The 21,485-nt window shown below is 37.7% G+C and overlaps 1 protein-coding gene across 2 annotated transcripts in view; it reads right to left on the bottom strand.

The window, feature by feature from the left end:
* The window catches only part of PI4KA (phosphatidylinositol 4-kinase alpha), a 57,243-nt gene that overhangs the window by 4,364 nt on the left and 31,394 nt on the right, over positions 1 to 21,485 (bottom strand). For both annotated transcript variants that reach the window (XM_030460723.1, XM_030460722.1), the window contains exons 20-50: positions 20,920 to 21,028; positions 20,213 to 20,349; positions 19,152 to 19,285; positions 18,099 to 18,181; positions 17,766 to 17,836; positions 17,524 to 17,648; positions 16,982 to 17,063; positions 16,203 to 16,286; positions 15,833 to 15,922; positions 15,341 to 15,460; positions 13,616 to 13,708; positions 13,111 to 13,267; positions 12,709 to 12,836; positions 11,571 to 11,729; positions 11,158 to 11,309; positions 10,555 to 10,662; positions 9,838 to 9,965; positions 9,638 to 9,757; positions 8,926 to 9,005; positions 8,594 to 8,787; positions 7,770 to 7,860; positions 6,812 to 6,979; positions 6,228 to 6,281; positions 4,878 to 4,998; positions 4,441 to 4,570; positions 2,821 to 2,891; positions 1,970 to 2,042; positions 1,780 to 1,850; positions 1,326 to 1,435; positions 605 to 709; positions 12 to 137 (exon numbers count right to left, since the gene is read on the bottom strand). In XM_030460723.1, coding sequence (XP_030316583.1) covers positions 12 to 137; positions 605 to 709; positions 1,326 to 1,435; positions 1,780 to 1,850; positions 1,970 to 2,042; positions 2,821 to 2,891; positions 4,441 to 4,570; positions 4,878 to 4,998; positions 6,228 to 6,281; positions 6,812 to 6,979; positions 7,770 to 7,860; positions 8,594 to 8,787; positions 8,926 to 9,005; positions 9,638 to 9,757; positions 9,838 to 9,965; positions 10,555 to 10,662; positions 11,158 to 11,309; positions 11,571 to 11,729; positions 12,709 to 12,836; positions 13,111 to 13,267; positions 13,616 to 13,708; positions 15,341 to 15,460; positions 15,833 to 15,922; positions 16,203 to 16,286; positions 16,982 to 17,063; positions 17,524 to 17,648; positions 17,766 to 17,836; positions 18,099 to 18,181; positions 19,152 to 19,285; positions 20,213 to 20,349; positions 20,920 to 21,028 — 3,474 coding nt within the window. The remainder of the gene's footprint in view (positions 1 to 11; positions 138 to 604; positions 710 to 1,325; positions 1,436 to 1,779; positions 1,851 to 1,969; positions 2,043 to 2,820; positions 2,892 to 4,440; positions 4,571 to 4,877; positions 4,999 to 6,227; positions 6,282 to 6,811; positions 6,980 to 7,769; positions 7,861 to 8,593; positions 8,788 to 8,925; positions 9,006 to 9,637; positions 9,758 to 9,837; positions 9,966 to 10,554; positions 10,663 to 11,157; positions 11,310 to 11,570; positions 11,730 to 12,708; positions 12,837 to 13,110; positions 13,268 to 13,615; positions 13,709 to 15,340; positions 15,461 to 15,832; positions 15,923 to 16,202; positions 16,287 to 16,981; positions 17,064 to 17,523; positions 17,649 to 17,765; positions 17,837 to 18,098; positions 18,182 to 19,151; positions 19,286 to 20,212; positions 20,350 to 20,919; positions 21,029 to 21,485) is intronic.

Raw genomic sequence — 21,485 nt, 5'->3', positions numbered from 1 at the left:
TGATATTTTACCTTCTGGAATGCAAGGGTAGATTCATCTCCATATTGCCTTGTAAAGTAATCATACATCCCAAAGTCTGTCTGCCTGCCCAGCTGGTCACGGGATGTGCAGTCAGGAATGCATTCAATAACACCACACTGAAGGGGAAGAAGAGAAGCAGGTCTGTAAAGCACACTCCCAACATACATTTTGTTCATGGCTCTTGGCAGTCATACAGGTCCCCTGGGAAGTATGGGTAAGCCTACAGATGACTGAATACAGAATTTCTAGTTTACTTATTAAAAAAAAAAAAGTATAGCCAGTTTTTTAGGATTTCCGTGTAACATAAGACAAGCTCTTTGACTTTCCACTGACTTGCACAATGTAGTCCCAAAAATCAAACAACAAACGTGAATAACCACAGGCAAAATTTCAGAGCCAAAAGCTTTAGAAAAGCAGGATGCTGGAGAGGAAAGACTCTTTCTGTCACTAGTACTCCAAATATTTGGCATAAGTGATGTGGGAAGTAATTCCCTGCAGTATGGAATTTTTATGTGTGCTGGAAAAGAAAGTTTTTTTGATTAGAGACTATTTTCTACAGCACTACAGTTAATTGTCCACTTACCCCTGGAGCTGTGGCCACCACTCTGTATGGAAACACAAAGAGATCCAAGCCTACCAGCTGAAATATGTTCTTGAAGAGATCGATGATTTGTAAAGCTAACATGTCCTGTTACACAAGAAAAAAATTATACAGGCATTACAGGAATTATGGATCCTAAGCTAGATTACAAAAATGCTCTGGAGAACTCTGAAGTGAACATTAAGTTACCCCAGCAGGTCTGCAGATGTGTGCTTGTGTATGCTCTATGACTATGGGATGAATCAAAAAGGGAAAAGAGAAATGCTGTTTAAGTGGGTGGCAAGCAACACTGAAGATTTAACTGCTAACCTATGAAGAATGAACTTTTCCATCAGTCTTTGATAAGAGGGCTGCTGATAACTCCAGGGGTAATCACCAGTGTTCCCACTTAATCAAAACCAATCAAGCTTCAATGTACAAGATACCACCCTGGAAACTACTGCTATATTACCAAGAGTTCAATCAGAAAATAAACTCTGAAAATGTCTATGAAGTTATGGTAAACTGTCTTGAATGAATGACCTTGGTTTCCAAACCTGAATTTATCCAGTGGTAACAGCACCACTCTCTCCCTCAGTCCACAACTAGAGTAGTGATTCTCAAAATTCCAAAGGAAAATATTTCTATACTAAAGGGTTTTTTTCTTACATATTGTCACCTACACATCTGTCTTCTTTTACTGTAAAGCCTGATAGCTTTGTACCTGTCTGCAGTCATCTCCCACTTTAAAGATAGCTGCCTGCCAACAGATTTTCTTACTGTCCACCCCTTCTTCTGCACTTTCATCTATGGAATCAGAACGACAACGCAGACCTGCACGAAGAGGAAAAAGCAAAACTCAGACAGGGACTTAAATTAGAAACTTCTTATCATGGCTCTCTGTACTCAAAGAGACATTTCACTGCAGGTGCACTACAGATATTTATGTCTTGCTAGGCAAATGCCCTAAGTACCATAGTTGTGACATTAAAAAAAATGCAAAAAATTGATTTAAGTTTTCAGAATTTTCTACTCTCTTGCCTTGTTCCAGTTTTGCTTCAAAGTTCAACTATGAAAATATTTTTACTGCAGCAGTACAGGTCACTAAAAGCAGATAATTTTAAAGGAATTGCTGATTCTTAATTACTAGTGTCAATGATTAAGACACAGTTACTAACCTTCCTTTTCAAGCTCACTAACTCCACATCGTTTCACCTTAAATTTGGCCAGGTAGGGTGCTTTTGCTGCACTGAATTGTAACAAAAACAAAGATGAAGATGAGAATAAGTTAGCCAAACAAGAATTTCCAGAAAAATGCCTTGATATCATTAATTAACTTAATGGAAGAATGTAAGAAGAGCATGATACCTCTGCATAGGAGTTCCTGATTTGTAATCAATGTCCAGAACAATAGCTTCAGGATTGCTGGGCAAGTAACAGCCTGGAAAAAACAGGGACAGCTAAGACAAATCCATTTGCTAGTGTGACAATGCAAGCTGGAGAATAATCAATGTGTCTATAATTTCAGTACAGTTTTTGCATTGGTGAATGACAGAAAATAATACAATTTTGAACTAATGGTGCAGAATTTGTACCACAGAGAGGACTTATCTTAAAATAGTCCCTAATAGGATGTAGCAGTACATCCCAGTGTACTAGTGAGGGCCCTTAGCAACTCCACATGGTAGGAGAATTGAGATCTGTTAGAGATCATAAAAAGCTTTTGTCAAACTACTTTAAAAAGCAGATTCAGACTGGGGAAATACATGTTCAAGATTTGTATGGACCTTCAGACAATGATGTTTCAAGCAAGTGCCTGATGGGAGAAAAGGAGAATGAAAGGACTTGGACACACTTCATTCTGGATATAACATAACTTCTCAAAAGCACTTCACCTTTTTGAAAAAGAAGGTAGTCCAAACAAAAAGATCTTACTTATCTTCCTTTTTCAGACATGTGTTTCCATTTTAATTCATGATATGTGTTATCTAACTTGCTCTCAGGCAAGTTTTGATGCATCATATAAAAATTATGTGGTGGGTAAAAATATTTGATTTTTTTCCAGAGGAAAAACAATCCAACTGTAACAAAAGAGCTGCCACCAGCATCAAAACTGAGAGCTGCTGCCTGCAGAGATTTCAATATTTGCTTCCAGAAAATACAGTACCCATGTTGAGTGCACAAAGCCCACTATATTATATGATTAAATTACTTCTTACCAGGCTGCACTTTCACCTCAGACAGAGCACTCAAACAAGCTTTTTTCCTTTCATCTCCTTTAGGGAATGGCCTAGAAAGATGAGGGATATTTTATTTATCTGTACACTGTATGTTATTCTATATACTAACCTCAAATTCGTTTCAAATTTATGGAACATGACTAAAAGAGAAGTTTGTATGACTAAGATCTCTATCTTAATGAAGATTATAGTCTTTACTTTGTAGATCTAGCACTGATTCGATATACAGGTTGTTCGCAAACCCAAACAGCATGAGAGATGTGAATGAAATATATGAAGGTTTTTCCTTATTCAGAAAGTTGAGCATTATCCCTTTGTATGTGAGATCAATATAATTTTCACTCGTGGAACTTTTTCTAGAGTAAGAAAACTGCTAACTGGAAAAGGACAAGCTAGCAAAATGCCTTTGCAACTACATACCTAATTTGTTCACATGCTCAGCATGTTGCAGGTGTCAACTGGATAACTGGTACCATGGTTAACCATCAGGGTTAACATAGTAATGGTTAACCACTAGTATGTATAGTTACCCAATCTGCACAGGCACTTGTGTTAACCATCTCTTGAAGTAGTCACACAATCACATGCTCAGCTGGTATAGCAGCATGCAACTAAAAGGCACCACTTATGCTCTTGTTTTAAGCAGTACAGCAGATTACTGAAGCAGCAACATAACATTTAATGAAATCACCACAGATGACACTTTTTTTTTATTTATGCCATTTACAAACCAAACAGCATCTCCTTCATTTTGCTTTTACACTGGAGATGCACAATAACCAGATTCATTTTAAGGCTGGGGTATAAAATGTAATGCTTGCAAAACAGTGATCATCTGTTGCTTAATTATTACTTCAAACTCACAAAGAATGGATTGAATTCTAAATATAAAGATCTTCAGACCCTACACACCTCTTTTAACTCATCCTGCTGGGTGAAAGCATCTTGATAGCCACATAGAAGGCACCAAATATTGGATTGTTTCTGTGATGAAGGTGTCCTTTAGCCTGATGCCCTTGTATTAGTGGCTTGCAAGGCTTCATTTTAAAAGAGGCTTGTTCCAGGATATACATTTTACATTGCTTCCAATACTTTCATACACAAATACTTTAAAAACATACAATGAAACCACACTTATAGACTTAGAGCTTGTGTGCTGAGCTGCTGCCATCCGCTGGCAAGCTTTGTAAGTTAAATTACAGATCATCTTACTGCTGCCTTTACAATCAACAGTGAGAATCTCTCTATGAGCAAGACTTCCAGCTTTAAGAGATCAGCAGTCCAATGGTTATGACATCAGATCATTCTCCATAACCACAATTTAGGAATGAAGGAAAAAGTCTTAGATGTGCAAAAAGAACAATTGTCTTTGTATTACACATGTAAATCTTTGTATTACACATGAAACTTTAGCAGAAAATAAAACATTTACCTATGCTTGAGGTTTTTGGTTTTGTGGTGTTCTGTGTTTTGATTTCTGTGTTTGTATTTAAACTCCTGAAAACACTATTCCAATACTCCAAAGTGTGACTCAGTCTCTTTAATCAGGACACTGGTAACTAACAGAATTGAGAGCCCCCCAGAAAGTACAGCACTTACTTGATGATCGCTGAAACATTGGTGATTTTATTAAAGAAATCAAATTCCCGTTGGTAGAACTCCTTGGCTGGGCCAGATAAGGAGCCAGTTATCTCCTCTACAAGTTGCTCCAGGAGTTCCCCAATGTCAGCTGCATGTGAAGAAGGAAGCATTTGCATCAGAAGCTTAATTCAGAAAGCTAAGTGGTATGGGTGAAGGAAACAGCCACCTTCAAAATAGTATTAAAAAAAAAAAGGTACTGATGCAAACATTGCTGCATCTCTTTTGAGCCATTCTGTCCATCAGAACACTTCTACAGAACAAGCCCTACCTCTGCAAATGAAAGAGAAGTTCCTAGCTAAAAGGATTCCTCCTGACAGGAGAGAAGCAGGAAGAAGACTTAGTCTGAACTGAGACAAGGAAAGGGATCAAGCTAGATTATATTTTAAAGCACTTACGATCTTTTTGGTGTCCTTCTTCATCCAGGTAGATATTTGTTTTCATGTTCCAGATGAACTGGTGAGCCAAGAGCTGGGATTTGGCAGCTGCCCACAGGATGTATTCTCTAACGTAACCCATCTGCAACCATATCCAGTCCAGGAAGGACCAAAAATCATTACACCTCTAACAGACTTGGTATTACTGCTTCTAACAGCTACTCTCCAAATGCAGGAATACTTAATGGAAAGAAGACCTCTGCACTTTCATTCACACACTCAAAAAGACCTTTGAATAATGACACTGTTTTTTAACAGGTAGTAAATTGACCTAAACTGTTTCAGCTTTGTTACTGACCTACTCTGCTATTCTGACCAACCTTCTTCCTACCTCTGTGCCATTTTCTATCTGTTCTATTTGGATTTCAAACCTCTTTGAGCTTAGGACATACCCTACTGTGTGTACAAGGCACAGTGCAATAGAGACATTGATCTTGCTGGGAATCACTAAATGCTTTTGTAATACCAGAAATCTAGACAGTGTCATGTGGACTACACGTTTTGATGTAAAGAACTGCACGTGCTGGCACAGTTCCACAGAAATCCTAAAATGTAGGAACAGGTTTCCAGAAGAAGTGGAAGTGTATAAGGGAACCCTACCCATTCCAGAAGTCGCATTGGCTTTCTTCTACTTGCAGCAACTTCTGTAGTCTGATGTTTCTCTGTTGAACTGATACTAACAGACACGATATCTGATGTTCTTGCTCTGCATTGCAGAGGATGCACGCGTGCAAAGTCCTCAAAGAGTAAGTACAGTCACACTACAGGCTGGGAATGCCTTTACCTGAAAATACTACCCTGGCCAGAGTTCACAGATAGCAATGATCTCACATTAATGAAATCTGAACTTGGCTGTCAAGCTTTACTTCTGGCTTCTTCAAGATGAAGCTAAAATGCAATTTCATATACAGGATGGAGCACAAGACATCCATAGATGTCTTCTCTGGCTAACTCCACAGCAGAATGATTAAGGACAGCAATGTAATTTCATTACTGCTTGTCTCATGCAGACTTTCCAAAGCTTTATTCAGACAGAGTTCTCATCTGGTGCTTCCCATGAACAAATCTCTTTCTTGATGGATGAGTTACTTTAGCCCCTGGTTTCTCAACTTTACCTGTTCATTAAGGAGGCGTATCCAAAGCAAGCCAGCCTCTAGAGACAATACTATTTCTTCTATGTTTTAGAGATACAGGATAATAATAAGCAGCATTAGCTGCATTTAAGCTTAAATTTTGTCTGATTTGCAGTTTTAAGTCTAAAGGTTGCCTAGTAATCTGTTTTATTTGTATGCACCTGTTTCATATCCTTACCTTGTCATAACGAAGTGCCTGCACAATCTGTGGAATGTAGAATAAAATGGCATCCTGAAAGAGAAAAGATGGCAGGGTTTTACTGTTACTGTAGTTAGAAGTGAAGAGAGCTCACACACACAGAAGAGAGCTCCTCCCTTCAGCTAGATGATGAACAAAATAAGACTGCCTCTTTATTTAAAACTATACACCTCCTCAAATAAAAATACTTTCCTGTCCAGTTACTCTCTTCAGAAGTTTCATTATCATATATTATACAGTCCTAAAGTCTGACAAGTGTTAAAAATCCAGTCTTCTGATGCTTTAGAAGAAACACCTTTCCACTGAGAAAAGATTCACAAGGAGCAATTTGAGAAGACCTGCCTGAGGAACTCAGCTTAATTTGACTTATAACAAAAAAGTTTAAAAGTACATGAGCCAGTATTATGTGGAAGAGTCAACTTTTCCTTTTCATCCCTATCCACATTTTGCAATGTGGTTTGCCTATTTAGCACACGTCTCTCCATGGCATTAAAACCAAGCCACATTGACTAAAGACCATAACTTGACTTGGGGTGTTAAGGCTCTCTTGGAACTCAACTTACCGGAGGAAAAGATCGCAGGACTTTAACCCCATACTGAGCTGTTAGAGGATGAGGTGGATACATGCTTGAAAAATAGGACAAGCCAGTTGGTGGATCTGTTGGTGCCCAGCACAGAACATGGCTGAGCTCAGGTGCATCAGCATCAATTGTATGCCAGGTCACCAGGTACTGAAAAAGTAAAGACACATTAGGAGTTTATAGCACCCAATAATGTCTGGGTAATACACATCAGACAGTAATGCCATAATCTGGCTTCCTGTGCCAGGGAAGTGAAAAATGATACATTTTTTTATACAAAACTACAGCTATTTTATCTAATGCATTTTTTTCCAAGGAAATCTAACTATTGGAATCACCTCACCTCCCAAATCACCAGCTGAAGTAACTGAAGTCAAGTTACCAAAAGCACAATACAGGAGCTCTAGCATAGGGAGAAGAAGAAAGGATGAGCCCTTTTGTAAGCATTAAAGAAGGTTCAGTTTATCTGTCATCTGCTTTGTTGGTGACACACAGAATGCAGCTCTGACAAGACTGTCCTTGACATGACTAGAGTGCTTCACTGCAGATCAGCATGAAGACATTCTTCCATTTTAAGAGGCTGGGCCTTTTCACACACACAATGCATTAAGCTTGAATTCACTTCAGCAGCAGCACTCACCAGTGCTCTTTTTACATATTATACAAAAGGAACAGAAATCATGGCTGATGAGTTTTGAGACATTTTGTATATGATTAGAATACTCTCAGGAGTAAGGTGTACCACTAGCTAACTAGCCACCTCTGATTATCAGTGATTCTTGCCCCAACACTTATTTCCACAGCTGTTCTGTCATTCTCTCCTACATTCTCTCACTAGAAGAGAGACAGAGAACAAAACTAGAACTAGATATATTTTCCAATATATCTGGAATAAACTGCCATACTGGGGCCCTGTAACAGTATAAACATTCATAAGTACCTTTATTGCTTCAGGAACATCACTAACAGCTCCTGGGTCTAACCGAACCAGACGGGTCACTTCTGTTCCAATAGCTTCAGTGTTCTTAAATCTAAGCATAACCATGAATACAACCACAATATTAGAGTTTTACAGTCTTTTCTATTTATGTGAAGATGAGGACAGCAAACAGCTGAAAAGTATATGCTTATTAAACAAATAGTCCAACTATGAAATAAGGCACACTGAGGGACTGAGATGCAGTCAAAAGTGGATTCAGGAACAACTGGTCCTCATCCAATGCTTTTGTATAAGCCACTAGTATTTTAGCCCATTATTAAATTCTTGGCTGAAAAACTGTCTGGGATTCTAGAGAAAAGTTCACAGAATTCTACTTGGCAAAAACTGTCACTGTTGTAAGGGGGAAAGAATTTCCTTTCCCTTCCAGAGCCAACTATGCTAATTGTCCTATAATAGTTATTGAAGTGCAAACCAATATACAGCTAGAACACTTCATTCAGAGATACTTTTAGCACTGTTTAAATGCTATGCTTGCTAATGGCTTAAATACTTTTAAAAAACAAACATGATTTCTTCTGAACAAAACACCATCTAAGTGTTAGCAAACAATGGATGGCAGGAAAGGAACCTGGACTTCACTAGAGCCTGAGTCAAATGAGTGTATGAGAAGTAATCTAGCTCCTTTAATTTCAAAGGTCTGAAACAGCTGTTAAAGTGTGCAAGGGGGCTGTAAAGAGGAGCAAGTGTCATCAGCAGTTTCTGCTCCTAGGGCAGCAGAAATTAGATACCATTTGTTTTGGTTTGGTTTGGTTTTAATATCTCACCTGGTAGGCAGCTGTACAGCAAGATGAGGAGAAATGCTCCAGGCCAGATTTACATTATCCTTCCACTGCTTCTCACTAAGACTGATGTACTTAGACCTCCAGTTTGCTACACTGCTCTCTCCAGTTTGATCCAACTCTAACTCAGGGGAAGACAGTGGATTGTACCATGTGATTAAGCGTTCAATCTCAGTAGCCTAAAGGAAACAGAAAAAAAGGCCTTTTTTCTGGAAAAAATAAACCCACTCCTGATTTCATACTTTAGTTTATTTATCCTGCAACAGCAACAGGGTCTTAGAAATTCATGTAGCTTCCCTATTCTTCTGAAGACTCACCAGCAATGAGAGCAGTAATGTCCTTCGCTTCATGTAGTACTTGTGCAGCTGAGTACCTCTGTTTGTCTTCTTAGACATTCCTTGAGAAAAGAATAAAAAAGTGTTCAGTGGCTTTTGTTCAGTGTGTTAAACTATACTTTCAAACTGTCCACATCTGGCAACATTAACACATCAGAACTGAGTAACAAACCATAGGACAGTTGTAAACTTAGATCAGAGTGACTTCAGAAAGTCAGCACTGCAGCCACTCAACATACAGCTGCTCTCTGAAAACATGGAGTACAACTTAGCCAGTATTGCATTCATTATAGAAACATGACAGCCAACTAAAAAAAAAAACCACACATAGTTTACACCAGTACAAAAACACAGCCCACAATCTAATGTCATTCTGTTGCCCCCAGATAGCATTAGGGGCATGTTTAAATAAACAAAACAGGTTCCTTACAGGACTTTAATACATTTTGACCTCCAGACTTATTTCTTCTGCACTACAGAATTGAACATTCTGTCAGAAAGACAAAGTAATTCCAGAACTCTGCTGCTTGCTACCAGTTAGACTTTTTCTGCCTCTTATCCGAAGTTTGGCACTAGTAAATAAATACCCTGCCAGAAGAACAAGAGTCCAATATTCAAGGTAAATATTGATTTTAAGCATATGAAATATGCTGTATAGTTGGCTGCAATGAGCTGGTCACAGTCAAAAACATACCTGATTTTTTAGATATGGTTGACATGCCACTGGACAATGGGTAAGTATTTATCCATCCTTGTGTAGCCTGTTGCCGAGATCCAACATTGATATCCAGGTTGCTCCTGGTATCTTGATTATCTAACAACAGAGCATAGATCTGATGCAGAAGTGACTCAGAGAAACAACAGACTTTTGAAACAGCACGTAAAGGAACTCACCAGGTGGCACAAGCTGGCTGGCTGTCAGATACTTCTTGTCTGAGAACATTGCTGTCCAAAACTTGATCAATATGCTGATATCCTCACGAAGCCTCTTCTCCCCTTGTGTAGGGAACTTTGAGGGACAACTTAAAGAAATCAGACAAATAATGTTAAGATGAATGCATTAGGAAAAAAAGCAAACCCCACAACAAATCTAACCTAGTCATACCACTTATTCTGACCAGAATCTATAGTATAGAATATATAATTACGGTTTATCCTCATTGCTTTATTCTGTCTGACTGAAGAGTACAAACTTCCTATTATATCTGAAAATTGAGCAGCAGTATGTCAGCATCTTGGATTAATCTGAAATTCAATACTATGACTGACTGACCTCCTCACATTCAGACATTCCTGTCTATTATTCTTTGTGCCCATGACAAACATTTAAACCATCAGCGTGGGTGTACATGCTTCAAAACAAGGAAAAGAACAGAAGCATTCCTGAAGGTACTACTTTATAAACCACACATAAAAACTGCAACTTTTATCTAAGCCTCTATGAGATGGTTTATGAACTACATAAAAACACAAGGAAAATAAAAGTTTCTGTCAAAATTTGTGAGAAAGAAGTTAAATCACTGAAAAAGACAGTTGCTGCTTTGAAGTATAGAGGAAGTTCAGGAAATCACACACACACTTTCAGTGAATAGTTGCAAATTTAAAAAGTACCTGAAATAATCAAATGCAGTTGAATAAATCTTTTCTCTCAAAACGTTTCGAATTGTTGCATTTGGAACCACATCAGCATGCAGCAAGGACAACCCCAGAGTCAGTAACCTAGCAAGTAAAATGGAGAATAAAAGTTTTGGTGTTCCCAAAATGGTGAATAATGCAACACCATACAAACCACAGCTACAGCTGTAATTCCATTCAGCTCATTGTAAAGAGTCTTTTGGAGTTCTTGGCAAACTGTTTTCATTAACATCATTTCACCATTGTGATCCTAAAGCTGTGATTATGGAACTATAGAAAATTGAAGCCTTCAAATCATAAAAAAGCCAAAGCAATTGATGGTGCAATATTACCCCTACCTTATACACTGACTGGATCCATAATGTGGACAATTCACTATATGAAATTATCCCACAAAGTCTTCCGAAGTACCAAAAATTACTTTCAAGCTAAAGTTATTACTTCTACTTTGAACCACAGAGCTTAGACTATACATCATTCCAGGCTTTTACAGCAGTTTTCACCTCTTGAAGCCAAGCACCAACCCTTTATAACCTTATTTCTTCCATCAAAAGGAAAAAAAACCCCAAAACTACTCACTTAAATCGGGGTCCAATTGCTGCCACATGCCTATTCAAGCTGCCTTTTGCCCCTCCTATGTTCAACGAAAGAGACCTCTGGAGCAGGCTGGAGAAGATCTCAATTTGGTCAGAACTGCAGTACTTGGCTATTTCAAATCTCTGCACCAAAAACTGAAAGAGAGAGAAAGGCATGGTGTGCTTCCTTTGACCTTTTTTAACTCAAAAAAAACCTCCAATCTCTTCTATTTCAAACACCTTTCTCCCCCTCAGCTATTATGCTCATCTAAAGATACTCCTGGCTTTGAGGCAGAGGGACTAAACCATGCTAACTCTTCTCCCTTCCTCAGTGATGAGAACAAATAGAGCAGAGAAGGTTAAGCACAGCATCACTGTGACACCACCATATGTAGGACACTGGGAAGAAATACACACCTCTATCCAGATGTAATGTGGAGTCACCTCTGGTGGACAAGGTCTTGGCTGGCTCTCTTCTGAGGCTGCTAATGGATCTGCTTCTTTCTGCTCAGCAGAAAACAGGCCCAATTTCTGCTCAACTGTCATTTGCCAGGCTCCTGCCATTTCTCGCATGAACTGCAAAAAGGAAATTGATGGTGTTTTCCACTTGAAAAGGACCTTCTTATGTGGATGGCACAACCTTTCTCTAAAGGGCATGTAAGAATCTAATACACCAATTAAAATTCACTGTCGTATTAATGGGATGGCAAAGCCCTGGCTATACAGCTCACCTGAAATAAAATGTTTCTTTGCCATCCTGTTACCGATGGAATCATCCTTCTGTTCTACTAAAGGCTGCTGCTTCCAACACCAAGACAGCAGAGACAGCATTTGACAGGTTCTCATGTACCACAAAGCATAGTTTGTCCCATAAACAAAAAAAATACAAAAACCTGATGCTTATGAAGTTAAACCTTGGCATGTTCATTTAAGCAAATTTAAGTAAACTTAGATTGATATAATCTTCAGGAAGTAAAAAAACCTCAGTGCCCAGTAACTGGAGCAGTTACCAGAAGCAGCTTTCTCAGCTGTGTGTGGGCTGTCACTACATCATCCTGAATTGCTTTATATCTATTAGGTTCATCTCCACCTCACAAAACACAGCTGGTCCAGCCTGTTACAGGATCAGGACACTTGCAGGCCTATTTTTTTTATGCAAGGGTGCAATGCCAGATGCCAGAGGTTCTGACTGATGAGCAGGGACATTGATTTCTATTTGTTTTAAGATACCATTCTGTAAATTGTGGTAGTTTAGAACCTGATTCATGAGCAGCTCAGGCACCTCAGCAGCAAAGTAAATTGTACAGCTGAGATCCTAACAGACTTCCTTTGCTGTATCATTCTTGCTGCTGAGAAAAAGCTGTTTCCCACAGACCATTTTTTGAGGGTGCTCAGACTTCCAACAATATGTGAACAGATATTTTCTGACAGCGTAAAGTGATTAACAATGCATTTAACATCCTTATTTGACACAGATCCACAATAGCTGTTAATCTCAATTTTCTCTCTCCCTCCTTTGCAGGGGCAGACAAAGAGTTGTTAAATCACTTCCTACCGGTACTTCTATCCCATTCTTGGCAGCAAGCAGCCACTCCCAGCAAGCAATTGCTGTTTCCATGCCATGTTCATTGAACATTCTCAGGGGTCCCCAACACAGATGATGAAGGAGCTGGGGATCACAATCTGAAAACAAACATTTACTCAGATTTCTCCAACAGAATAAATACATGCTTTTCACATCAGCATGCAACTGGTGTGCATGGTGTGTAACAACCAATTCCTAATAAAAATCTTCTAGGTTAAGAAGATCTTCCCCAATACAAGCCTGACTGAAAAATCTCAAAACACAGTTTTGCTTCGAGCTGATGCATACTGGGTTTGTAGATGGGTAGTTTTTGTAGCTTATTACTCCTGGCATTCACAGCCAGAAAGCAGAACTTCATTTGGTTTTCATTACCTTTGCTACTTATTAGCAATGCAGTCAACTTAAACATGGCCTGGGTGTAGAATTCAGCGTGGCCTGATTCCAGAGCAGTATTCAGCTCTTTGACCATCAGTTTATTCAGGTCAGATGTTCGTCCTGTAGCATTTGAAAACTGAATCATTCCCGAAACCTGTAAAATACAACAAATTTTTCAACACAGAACAGTATTTTCAGGAATTTAGTTTGATTCTAGGCATGTGTCAATGAGGGGAGTCCACAAGCCCAGACATCTTTTGTTGCTGCTTTGCTAAATCTTTAGCTTTATCTGTAATCTAAGAACTTTCTGCAAGACCAACAGTAAAATGATCTATTTAATAACCTTGGAAAATTATGCCCTTTATCTTGAAGGAATTTAGCTTTAGAGTCTTAGCTTAAAATAACATAAAACCATACCACAGTTTAGGTTGAAAGGGATATTGTCCCCTGATGGGCCATGACAGAGCTCACAGCCTTGGCTCATGAAAAATCTTGTACTTACCTCCCCTGCATAGCGGTTGCGCAAGTTGAGAGAAGCCATGAAGTTGGAGTAGTCCTTCTTCACACAGGTTGGTCTTTCAGTTAGTTGGGTTGCCTATGATCAGACCACATAAAAATGTTTATATTGTTCATATTTAGCCATTTGTCTTGTTTTCTATTTATATATTCATATATATTTTAAGTTTAGGTTTGGTTTATGCTACAAAAAAACCAAAGGTCATGACTATTAGGTGTAACAGTACCTGGTTAAAGCTACTGAGAAAATGAGAGAAGGAAGGTGCATTAATTCCATGTATACAGTTTGACATATATTATCTTTTTATATACTTTTTGAAAGGCCAAGAAAAGCATTAAAAGGGTAGAATTTCAGGGACTGATGCTCCTTTTTCATGAACAAGTAAGAAAGAAGACAGAAGATTAGCTGTGATCTGGGTTCTGCCCCCCTCAATACAACAGCTTCCTGAACTGCCAGTAATTCAGAGAGAGTATTTTGTTCCTGCCTTTAAGTAGTACACTACTAATCCATGTTTTCCTTTGCAACACAACTCAGGAATGTGGGACTCAGAGGCTTCTCCTCAAAACCGAGAAAAAGAATGATTCTTTATACTGTAACATGAATTCTTACAGAGAGAATTTAATACTGAAATACAAAGCCAACAAAACCACCAAGAATTCAACACTCCTGCGATGTTTTGCTTCAGAACCAGATAGCTTGGCTCTGCAGTGGGTAAACTTTTGAGACCTATTCTTATTACATGTTTTGGATATAAAATCTGCATACTATCATCTTTGCATTAGTAATGTCCAGTCCATGTGAATAAAGCAAAAAGAAAAACAAACTGATGGAAATCTGAGAGCTTTCTGAAAGAGCTTTTGTCACTTGGCTGAGATGCAGGAGGGCCCCAATCAAAACAAATACAGTTAACATATTAAGGAAATGAGAAAGTTGTTTCTCTTATTTCCTTTCCAGTTACAGATTTTCTCATTTCTTTCAGCATAGTCTTTATTCTACCAATTTTTTTCACCTTCCCTCTTCAGGAACTACATGACTGCACTCCTGTGTCCTGGGAGATCTTAGTCCTTTTTACAACTAGTGACTAGAGCTGGCTAGGAGAAGGATGACTATAACTGAGAACCAACAGTTAATGCTGCTAAAGCTGCACATGGAGGCAGTTTCAGAGCTGCTGCTAGAAAAGAAACTGTCTGATGATATAACACTTTCTACTGTATGCTTCTCCAGGAGGTTGTAAGTAACAATCACAGATGAGAAAAAAGAACTGCAAAAAATGCATATAACTGCATGAAATATCTAATACAAAAGCATGTTTTGAGTGAACCTCAGTAAAATTCAGAGCAATTGAGTGTCACTTGACTCTCACCTATGTTACTATTCCAGAAAGGAGCTCATCTAAGCCCTACACAAAATATTCCTTTCAAATAATTAAAAATCATCTAGAGAAAACTCTTAAACATAATTGGATACAGCTTTATTTTCTTGCTTATTGCCATCTTACTTTTCAGTATTTTACAGAACCACATGATTGGAATATACCTTGAATTGAGATGGAAAGAAATAAGGTAACCTTTTGAATAATGGTCAAGTGCTATGACCAAGGTGATTTGAGAAATTTGTGGTTATTATGTGCTTATACTGAATCTTGTAAAATTACCACTACAGTTACTGAGCTGCACAAACAAACAAACAAGAATTTTGTCCAATACTCACGCCTAGAGTGGTGTTCTGTCTGTTGTAGCCTGCAAAGTGCAAAACACTTTCTGTAGCCATAGCCAGTCCTGTGTGCTGGGACAAACCTGACACCCAGTTCTGATGTTTGTTTAGGTACTCCTGACAATACAAACAAACAAATTACTGTGTTTTTCAAAATAAAACATAAAAAATGTTGCATCATTGCAAACTAACAGAAAACTTAATTACACACACCTGACAAGAAATACATTGTCTTTATGCATCTGAAGTAAATCCAGAATGATCAACTGCTTATAAACCTGCTATTTTTCAAGATACATAGACTTTGACTACATCACAAGTCAAATAAAATAAAAAAATCTAATTATTCTGCTACTCCTACAAAGAAAACCTCAGAGTAACAGAAGAATTTTTAATTGATTGGATAGCCTGAAAAATAAGACATCATAGCATTTAATTTGCATTTTGAAGAATAAAAGATTAAATCTTTCACAAAAGCAGACTCATTACCTGTAGATGAGACTTAGTAACTGAGGGAGCCCATTTCATTGCTTCTTGCAGAATCATCCCACAGCGTGCAGCAAAATCCTTCACAATACTCTAGAATTAGAAAACATCAATACAGTCAATAAAGGAGAGAACATAATGAGAGGCACCATTTTTAATGGTGTAGTAAGTAACACAGAGAGTAAGACAGGTTGCAGCAACATAGTAAATTTAAAATTTTCCTCTAACAATAAAATATGTACTTGGTAAGTGAGGAACTGTCACACTTTGAGTCAAGTAAAACAGTAAGATTCAGAAAAGCAAATACTAAGTGACATATGTATTTGAAAAACAATCAAATACTGTATTTGATTAATCAAAGAGGAACACTTACTTCTCTGGCTTCATGTGTGTCAGGGACAGTTATTCTATATGGAGCATCTGGAATGTCATAATATGGTTGGTCCTTGTGAATGTCCTACACAAAACAAATCATCAATTCTCAGACAAAATTGATCAACACATCACATGAAACTACAGGTAGCACTCTCCCCAAACAAGTAATCTGATACACCAATCCTTTTTGCTAATATTTGCTCTCAAAGTCACTCTGAACAGCTCTAAGGTTTTGTATTCCAGATTTGTTCTCAGTATAAAGAATTTTCAAGACCCAATGCCTTTTCCTCAATATTTAGAACACAAATGAAAGCATTTCCATCTCTAAAAATTGTAGGTATATATTAAATCCATGGATTCAATGTGTGATACACATACACAGACCAAAAGAATCTAATCTGAAAACCATAATTCATTAAAAAAAAAACAAACAAAGAAACACCAAACAAAAGCCCCACAAAACCTTAATTTCAGATGAGAGAGTTCAATGGTTACAACATAGAATTGATAATCCAGTGATTGATTATTGATGCTCAGTTTGACTTGCTGAACCACATTTAATAGCTTTCCAGCACTAGTTCTACTACCTATGAAATAGAGGTGTAAATGCACTCCTTACTTCACAGAACTTACTGATGAAAGGATAAACAAATTAGGAACTCAAAGAAGTATCAAATACAAGCAAAACAACGAAAAAAAAAGATCAGTTCTACAAAAGACAAGAAAACTGGAAACACGTCTTCTTTCCCAAACAGCATTACTGAAAAAGGCACTTACTGCACTAAGAGACAGTGACAGTGTCTGCAGAATATCCAGCATAGTTTTCAGCACAGTTCCACTCCACAGCAAATGAGGAAATCTAGAACAAGACAGGATTCAGATGCTGTCTTATAAATACAATAGATACAATAAATACAAATATCTGAGGAAGGAAATCTTTTCAAGAAATGGAGCTGCTCAAATAAATACATGACCAGGTAAGTTCATACTGAGCAGAACACACAGCTTGTCATAGCTCTCAACAGCCCAGTTCATCACAGACAAAAGCTCTGTAAGAGCAAGCTAAGCAGAGCTGTTTCATAGGAGCTGAGGCTGCATTTATTCATGAGCACTTCGCTTTGCTCCATCCACAGGAATACTAAGCAGAAACAGACATTTTAAGCAGGGGTTTCAGACCCTAGGTTAAATCCACTACTGAATGTTATTTTTCAAGATGTTTCAGCAGAAGTACCAGTCAAGACACCCACTTCACTGTGCACTGACAAGTGTATATGTCATCACTAAGCAATCCATTACAGGCAAACGAAATACACACTCACTTGTCTACCAAACCAGATAAGTATTTGTCTGCAACTCTCCTGATCCTCTTGTGAATGTGATTGAAATTCACCAGCAAGAACTGAGCATGTCTCTCCAGCTCCTCTTCATTCTCCTTAGTTTTAGGCTAAAAAGCATGCCAAATAGAAGTATGAAGCTTTTAAGGAAAAAGACAAGCACACATTCTTAAAGAGAAATAAGAACATTTACATAATTCTAAAATTTTAGTTTCCATGTAACCTACTTTATCAGCCATCATTGTCAGGAAAGCTTCAAACACTTTATCAGCAACAGCTATCACACATTGCATCATGCCTAAGGAATTGAGAGAAGTGACAGGTTATATTTGCTTTATAAACCATGTTTAACAGGTTAAAAGTGTTTATGTTTACTCAACCAGCACTGAAACAAGTTGTTTCAAAACAAAACCAGAATTCCTGACAAGAATAAAGCAACAGCAATCTAAGGAACGTGATGCATTTTGTTATATAATTCCTTGATTTGTTTTAGATTTCCAGGCCTGGAAGTAACTTCCTGGTATCTCAAGTTGCAAGATAACCTAGAAAGGTGATCTTACCAGATTTGTCTTTCTGAATTGCTTTATCCTCAAAATAGCAAAACATAACTTGGAAGCGATCTTGGTCAGTTGAACGCAAAACCCTGGGAAAAGAAGAGTTTTGTGGGTTGGGATGATTCCGGGGTTTATTTTGTTTGTTTTCTTTCAAACATCTTCAACAGAAAGCCATATACTTTAATGACACAGTGGACAACACAGACATACAGTCGTTGTTCAGTTCATGATAATTTTAAGTCTCTACTAAGTGTGACATTGCTGTTTGTTTCTACATTAAACTAACAGGGCTCAATTCCTAAAATGCTGGTTTGCCCTCAGAGAATAAAATCACTCCTCAGGAATGGGAAGCCTGATAATGTTGCACTTATGCAATCACCACAAATACATTAACAGGGTACAACCTCTGGCATTTCCATAGGGTATCACTTATTAAAAATTGTTTCTGTGAAATACAGACATGATGTTTCTGGAAATGGTAGACCCTCTTGTCAATTATTGTCTAAGTCAAAACATGAAAAAGGTATTTTCTACTTTCCTCATTGCTAGACCTCTACTCTACCTCAGCTTTCAGCTTCACACTTCTTTGAGTAACAGTAATAAACACACTTTTAAAGAAAAAAAATGTCTGTGAATTCAGTGTGCTTGATTAGTACAACACACTACTGAGGGGAAAAAAGAAGTACACTAAAAAAAAAAAATCTTGCAGCTCCTACGTTCCACTAATCTTATTTAAGCAAGAATAGGCAGGTGTCTACACTGTGCTTCAGAGAAACAAGCACAAGGCTGTGCAAAGGATTTTGCATGCAAGACACTGTTTTGAAGACTCTTTTGTCCATCCTCTGTTAGTTCCTATACAGAGAACATTCAATTTTTTAATTTACTCTAAAGACACTTTTGCACAGAGGAATTCCCAGCCTTGGAATCTTCAGTGGAGCTAAAGTGACTCAGAATACTGATTGTCATTTATCTTTGTGTCTGGCAATTCTTATTTGAACACACAGTTCTTAATTTTATCTTTTCTTTTTAATTCATCAGTGAAAAAAAGTCCACACATACCTCATATACTCCAGGCGGTAGACAGAGAGGAGATAGGTGGACATGGCAAAATCCAGCTTATTGATCAATGCTGACACCTCTGGGGGAGGATCCAGGAGATTTATTATGGTACTCCTCAATTCATTTAATTCAGCCTAGAGATGAATACATGAGGTTATGTGAAGTGGGAGCACTGTGTTAGTTTGTGTTCTGGAAGCATCTGCTTTCGGCTATTACTCTTTTTACTTTTTAACCTTTGCAAACAATATGCTATAGGATGCTTCCATCTGCTGACTAAGACCAACCTTCTCTGACTCAGCAAGTCATGGTACTTCAAAAACAGAAATAAATACTGGAGTCAAGCTCCCTGCTAAAACAATTGCTATTTTCCATGCAGTTTTACCAATGAAGAAATACAATTCCTACACTAAATGCCTGTAATTTTGATCAACATTAACCTTATTCAGCTTCTGAAACTTCAAGGGTCTGTTGTGCCATTATTTGATATGAAAGAACTAAATACCTAGGCAGAATGCAGATTTCTGTATTATTTGGAAGCCAAAGATATTTCAGAAACTGAAACTCCACTTCATAGCACTACCACAAATAGTCCTCAGGTAAAATCTATCCTGCAAACACTAAGAAGAGAAATGTATACCAGTACCAAGGCAGAGGATAAAAGGGAAGAAGCTCACCTAACATTTCTTTCAGAACTAAAAGTGCTGTTTTCTTCCAAAGTTTATTGATTTGGGTTTTTGGTCTTTTTGCTTCTTTGGGTTTTTTTTACATTTAAAACAAAGTCAATTTTTTTCTGGTAAGAAAATGGATGAAAAACTTGGTTTCTACACCTAATTAAAATAGTGTAGCTACTATTAGCTACACTATTAACACACAACAAAACTAAATCTAAGTCATACATGAACATTCTTGTCATAAGAGTAGTGTAAAAAAAGCTGGTTTTCACCAATAGCAGGTATTGTGGTATTTCAATATAACATGGTTACTATTTCATATTCATTATTTCATGGTTACTATTTCAGTGATATTATGGACGGAGATAAGAGAAGAAATTTAATTCTTACAGAAGTCACAGTATCATTCTTCATGGCAGAATTGTACTGAAGAACTGATCGGAGTGGTTCTTTGCTAGGAAATGTAAGTAATGGAGACTTGGTGGCAATTTCACAAACACCTTCATACCATTCTTCTGGCCAGAGACCTGAAGCACAAGTATAAAAAGAAAGGTGAGGTGGGGGAGAAAAAGAATATTAAGGTTTACAAAGTCAACAAGCTGTATCAAGCTTTATACTACTTCTTAGGGCCAGTTTTTCATACACTTAAGCAAAAACACCCAACACAAGCTATCCATGTTCTAAACAGAATAAGTATGCTTGAGTAACAGTAAAAGTGAAGTTTCTCACCGATTACCATAGTTTTCCATATGTCAGATCTTCTATTTATGGAATTTAGCTATCAAAACTAATACTTAACTAATACTTAAGCTGCTATTTTAGCATAGAAACACAATCACATCCCAAGTACAAGAACAAATTGTTCCCACGTCAAGGAAAAAAAAACTCACAGGAAAACATAGCAAATACAGAGATGCTATTTAGATGCTGGTAGTAATCCTCCCAGAGAGAGAACTGTCCTGTGAACTGTTTGCACTGTATCTTTATGCCTGTGAATTTTGTTCAGCCTACTGCGATTGCTTACTTACATTTACACTTAAATTCATCAAGAGCTTATTATGTAAGCAGCAATGTTTTTTCTCTTAGATCCACACTACCTGATCCTTCCACAGCAAATCCCATCAGCACTGAATACAACCAGAAATCACGGAACAGCTTTTGCAACCGGGGCTTGGCCTCCTTGATGGGTGGCAAACGTCTAGTGAGCTATCAAAGAAATAAAAATTAACATCAGAAAATGACAGGAGTCAGAATAACCAAATTCCATGCTAAGGGATCAGACCAGGTACCTTCTTTACTATGATTTAGTAAGGTAATATTCGTTGTCATCTATGAAAATTAGTATTACAGCACTGTTGTTATATTGAATAAAATTAGATCTTATAGAATATCTTAAATGCTAACACTTGAGATGCTTGAAATAACAATTTCCTTTGTTTTATACAGGAATAATACCATGCTGATACAGTAACCTCTGAAGAGAAAACATAATATTAGTACACTATCAGCTGCAGAGAGGAAGAGACCACACACTCCTGCAAACTGTGTTAAAGACAATACCACGCAGCTTTGCTTCAGTGCAAAGGAACTCAAAACCAAATAAATATCAGCCAAACATACTGCTGGTTGCTATTGTTTATTGGCTTCATGGAGATACATTGAG

This window comes from Calypte anna, chromosome 15 (assembly GCF_003957555.1).
Source record: "Calypte anna isolate BGI_N300 chromosome 15, bCalAnn1_v1.p, whole genome shotgun sequence".
Lineage (NCBI taxonomy): Eukaryota > Metazoa > Chordata > Aves > Apodiformes > Trochilidae > Calypte > Calypte anna.
The sequence above is the reverse complement of the archived record's forward strand: the minus strand, read 5'-3'. Positions and strand labels throughout refer to the sequence as shown.